The 5543-nt window shown below is 39.3% G+C and overlaps 1 protein-coding gene across 1 annotated transcript in view; it reads left to right on the plus strand.

The window, feature by feature from the left end:
- The window catches only part of LOC104525557 (syntaxin-12), a 12580-nt gene extending 7605 nt beyond the window's left edge, over positions 1-4975 (plus strand). Inside the window, exons 5-8 of the mRNA XM_010168745.2 lie at positions 1808-1975; positions 2452-2524; positions 2707-2789; positions 4279-4975. Of these exons, the coding sequence (XP_010167047.2) occupies positions 1808-1975; positions 2452-2524; positions 2707-2789; positions 4279-4371 (417 nt within the window). The 3' untranslated portion in view covers positions 4372-4975. The remainder of the gene's footprint in view (positions 1-1807; positions 1976-2451; positions 2525-2706; positions 2790-4278) is intronic.
- The last annotated feature ends 568 nt before the right edge of the window (positions 4976-5543 follow it).

A 5543-nucleotide genomic window follows, 5' to 3' on the forward strand; every position in this document is an offset into this window, starting at 1 on the left:
TAGGTAACTGCTTCTTGTATTCTTGGTGTATAGTTTAAACTACATATAACTAAAGTTTTTGTGGCAAGATACATTAACTTGGGCCAGGGTCTGCTAGTTGAAGGCAATGCAAAAAGATTTGAAATGCAGTTATTAAAGTAATTATAATATACAATGTAAAAAATTAACTACACATGACTATTTTATCCTCCTTAAATGTAAGTTGTATGATTATTGCCCTGAGGGGAATAGTAGAGTCCCTAGTATGTGGCAGTTGGAGCTGCTGCTTTTCTGGACTGTGAGCACAAGATTACCAGACAGGATTTCCCTCGCTGTGGCTCTTTCCACAAGAGCTGTATATTTATTTCATGGGTTTGGGTGTTATCTAGCAGCTCAGTTGCAGCTATTACAGAGTAGTGGTTGAGGCTGCCTGAAGTTCAGAAGTCCTGGACATTATGCACTGGCAAACTAATCCTAGAATGTGCACAAGACAGCATCACTGTCACCTGTCGGAGAGTTGTGTTGGTTCTGCAGTAACCACGCATGCAGAGTGGGTAGGTTTGTAAAATGTATCAGCTCTACAGTGTGAGTAAAGAGAAGACAGTCCAGAAGTATCTGTGATTACTGTGTCCGTTTCTACTGTATGTATGAGAAAACTGAGATGAAATCTGTTGGCCCTACTGTATAAATCTATTAACTTTCTAAATCAAGATACCTAGCCTACATCCTTACATCCTCGCTCTGCAAACTGCACTTCATCTGATCAGCTGCTTGGTGTGCATCCCCTTTGTTTATGCTTCCACATACAGAATCAGGAGTGAAAACCCCAGGTTGTTCAGTTACACAGATGCTGTGATGAGTTTGAAGGCAGGTAAACCAGAGAGTTACCTGTTCATGCAGAGGCTCTTAGCTTGGTGAGCACAGCAGCAGCCACTCCACATTTCAAGTTCTTCTTGTGAGCTACATGTCCGAAACTTCTGCCTTAAGCGTCTGAAAACCCTACTGTCATCTCAGAGCTGAATTGCTGGGGTGGTCAGCTGTCTCTGACCTGGTCATGTAGTTTATTTTCAATTCTTTTGGCACTTCAGGACTTTAAAACTTACTATTTAGCGTTGTATACATAAGACTGGAATGTTGCAGTGTTTTCCAAGCACGCTTCTCCTTGTTGAGAAGAGGGAGATGTTGCCCTTGAAGAACTTTCTTTACTGAATGTACAGATGGCCTTGTACTATAGGTACTGCCTTCACTGTAGTGCAGCAGTTATGAAGTACCAGCTCATCAGGAGAAAGGTAGACTGGGATGCAGAGTTATTGGGGTTTTTAACATCTCTTTTGATGTTTGATTTAATTTGAAGTTCTTAGTAGACTAATAAATTAAAATACTAAGCCACTTTATTCTTATCCCCGAATGCCAGATAGGAAGTGAGAATCTTTGAATCCAGGTGCCTGTCAGAGGTTCTTTTGTTCAAATAATGTTGTGCTTGCAGGCTACTCTCTGTCAGAATTTTCACCCTGATTTCTCCCCTTTTTGAGAGATGGCAAGAGGGAAGGAAGCTGCAGATATCTTTTTATTATTTTTTTTATTTAAAAAAAACCCTGAAATACAGAGGTTTATTCTATAATGCTGTAGATAACTCGTCCTAGAACAGAGTATTCTGTGCATGTAACTCCTTTCCAGTTTCTTCACTTTTCCTGATCTGTCCCTTTTTTCAGTTGTTCCAATTTGTAACTGTTGTCACAAATCAGTCCTGTCTCTGTTGCAGGGCCAGAAACCTGGGTTTGTTCTGTAGGAAACTTTTCAACTTTGACTCACTAGTGCTTTGCTATAGATGGAGTGTGGAAGTACCTATACTCAGAGAAAGAGCCATACTTTCTTTCCATCTTTTTCCAGTGGTGAAGATTGGAATCAAATGCAGTCTCAGGAAGAAGATGTGGCAATAACCGAACAGGACCTTGAACTCATTAAAGAAAGAGAAACAGCAATCAGGCAATTAGAGGTGACCAGTAGATCCTGCACAGTTAACAGTATTGGGAGATAAACCAAAGAAGTCGTGCAGTGCTAACTAATGGGATGGGCTGAGGAGATCTGAAGGTGGAGGAACAGAGTTCCTTGTAGAGAGGATTGATGCCAAGATCAATCTCCCTGTTCCTGTTGAAGGAGACTTAGGTATATTTTCCTTTGGTGTTGACTGGTGGTCCTTCAGAGATGGTAGGAGCAACTCATGTTACAATGTTCATCTCAATTCCATGCTATGCTAATTGCTAGTGTGATGAAACAAATACTCAGTAGCAGGAATATTGTAGGTTCCTGTGTTAATCCCAAATTCCATAGATAGTAGCATCAAGTCACCTCAGTCGGTGATTGATGGTATCTATTCTGATACTTTGAGTAGTGGTCAAAAGAGGTACTAAGAATGAAGCCTAGAAGACTGTAACCTGTTTTTGTTATAACTTGTCAAACTGTTGTCTTCAGGCAGACATTTTGGATGTCAATCAGATATTTAAGGATTTAGCCATGATGATTCATGACCAAGGAGATATGATTGGTAAGTGTGTTTGGATAATAGAAAGTTTCTTTTTAGTTCAATTACATATTTTGTCTACAAAGATTAAACTTCCCAGTATTTTTTGTAAAAAGTATGGTATTTCTGATTTTTTTTTTTTTTTTTTTTTTTTTAACACTGAAGCCCCAAAATATTTTACCATGAGTTCTCTTATTTTTCCTTAGACAGCATAGAGGCAAATGTGGAAAGTGCAGAAGTCCATGTGGAAAGAGCCAGTGAGCAGTTACAGAGGGCTGCCTATTATCAGGTAAATTCTGTATGCTTGCATTATTGTCAGTGCACAGTTGAGCAATAATGGAAAAGGCATAACAAAACACAGACTGAGGACTACAGCACACCAAACAAGTTATTAAAAACAGCTTGTGCAAGTTGCACACACTCAAAATTGTGCTGCAAACTATAGATAAAGCACTTTGAGTCAACAACATGGTATTGAAATCACCTTCCTACTTCAGACGATACGTCTGTTCCTTCATGTAGGTGTGCTCAGCAAGTTTAGTGTTTAGCCATCTCAGGAGTTAGCAGGACAGTTAAACAAGAGCAGATTCTCATGTTGTATCCATCTTGTAAACCTATCAGCCAAGACACTGATATGCAAAAATCCTTGCCCAGAGTCGGGAAACTTCTGGTGACTGGGATTTGCAGCACCCTTCTTTGTAGCTGCTGAGTTTCTATCCCATCGTCTGTCCTCCCTGTCTCATCAAATCTCTAGCAGTGGTTCTCACTGCTGCTTAAATCTCCTTTCTGTACAATATTCAATGTTTTCTGTAGGTTCCTTTCATCTTTACTGTCCCTGTAGGTTCAGGTTCTGTGAAGAGACAAGGGTTCTGCTTCAGTCAGTCCCAAATAGAATTTCACTGCTGGGACTTGAGGCTTCCACACAAGATAAAAAAAATGGGATTGTCTCAAGGTGTTGAGTGGGGAGGTACCTGAAGGCAATAAAACTCCAGTGCTGCTGCAAGGGAGGGAAAGTAGCTTTTACCATCTGGCAGCATTTGATAGTATTCTCTCTCTCTCTATGGCTTCCTTTATAAAGTTTTGAGATATGTTATAAATCTTAAGTTTGAGAGCTGTTGGACATGTATTGGATGTGTTTTTCTGGATGGAGAAGGAAGTAGTTATATATAACTGTCCTCAAATTCTTAGATAGTAAGTTAAAAATATTTGGTGTGTACGGACAGACTGTGGTTTCCTGTGATGACTAAAGTGATCAAAGCTGTAAAATCAAAGTACAGTAACTGTAAATCAAATAATTTAAAGTGTAGAAATGCATTACTAGATCTAAACCAAGTCCAAGTGGCCATGGGGAGATTGTATCGGAGAACTGGCCAGCAGTTCTATTAGTCTTACCGGGAAAATCTAAATAGCTAGATGTAATTGACTTTCCTTTGAAGCCGTGGTGTTGTCCCTTGGGATGAAAAGCATATGGTAAGTGTTGTCAACTTGAAGTAAAGCTTGCATTTTCCTTAAGAGAAGCAAAACTTGTCACATTTTTACTTAATTGCATCTCTTGGACTACAGTGCTCCTAAAACTAAAAACATTTATGTGTAGGATCATGCAGTTTAAGGACAATGTAAAAGTGTTCAGACTACACTGGTTACTTCTCTTGAGTAAGTATGGGTATTGAGTGCTCTGGTTCACCAAAGTTAGTAACATTAACTGGTAGACTTGCTCTTTCCTCTTGTCATCTGTTCCTGGTGTCAGTGGCTTTCTTTTTTTGTTGTTCTTTTATTAGAAAAAATCCCGTAAGAAGATCTGTATCCTGATTCTTGGTCTTGCTGTGGCTTCTATAATCATAGGATTCATTATCTGGCAGATGACAAAATGAAATCTTCACATGGAACCTAGTCTCATTGCTGAGATTTTTTTTTTCCCTCAGAGCGAACAGGCTGACTAGTCTCGGAAATGAATTGACCACCCTGAGAGAGCACAAGCTGGAACTACTTCTAGTAATAGATATTAGCAACTAATGTGCAGATAACTAGTATTTGGAATTAGTGAACCATGGAGACAGTTATTTATCAGTTTATATACAAATTATATTGTTTTACGTAACTAAAATCTTGTGGTTTTGCTTTCTGTAATGTATTATTCCCTGTCCCAACTGTATGCTGAAGTGTGATCAATAATTGGAGATGTCTTGTTTTTGCCAAGTGACACAACTTTAACATTTTATATGTATAGGTAACTTTGTTGGACTGGAATAAGAATGAATGACATTGAAAGAGGGCACAACACCAATTCACATTTCCTTAATCCAGCAGTTTCTAAAGTCTCCAGTATCTGCCCCATGGTTTTATTAGTCTCCAAGTGGCTGTGGCTCTAGGTCCTCTTGAAGAGAAAGATGTTGTTAAGGATTTGAAAAGCAAGGAGAAGTATTCATGGATGATAGTTGGAACCACTGCATGCTGGTCAGTTTAGCCTTGAGACTCGTAACCGTGTTGTTTCATTTTTTGAGTGTGGTTGGGGTTGTTTTTTTTCCAAAATGCATCATTTGAGGACAGGATGTTCTTTGACTTACAATCTAACAATGCAACTTCCTTAGAAAAAGTAGCTGGTGGTTTATTACTGGACAAATAGACTTCTTCCGATGCTGACTCTTAAGCACTAGAAATACAAAGCCTAGCTGCTTGCTTCTAATTGTTTTTAGAAGCTTCCAGGGAGAAAATCATGCAAAGATGAGGAAGCGGGCACCTAAGTTTACAAGCTAGCAAGATCGATGACTATTAGCTGAAATCTTGCTTTTGAAGAAGTAATCTTGAAGCTCACTTGTAGTGTACTAGTAAATATTATACGTGGTTTGTGAACATCTGGTATTTTCCATTCTTTATGAAACAAAGTGCAGAAACCAGCTGAGTGAAGTGCTAGGTTTTTCAGACTGATGATGTGCATGCAAATGAAAAAGATCGCTGGTTCCAACTGGCTTGCTAGTAGAGCTGGACAGAACATAGCAGCCACTCCCCACTTCGATGTAGCTCTGAACTGACATGCACTGAGGGA

Source organism: Antrostomus carolinensis, unplaced genomic scaffold (genome assembly GCF_000700745.2).
Source record: "Antrostomus carolinensis isolate BGI_N321 unplaced genomic scaffold, ASM70074v2 scaffold48175, whole genome shotgun sequence".
In the NCBI taxonomy this organism is placed as follows: domain Eukaryota; kingdom Metazoa; phylum Chordata; class Aves; order Caprimulgiformes; family Caprimulgidae; genus Antrostomus; species Antrostomus carolinensis.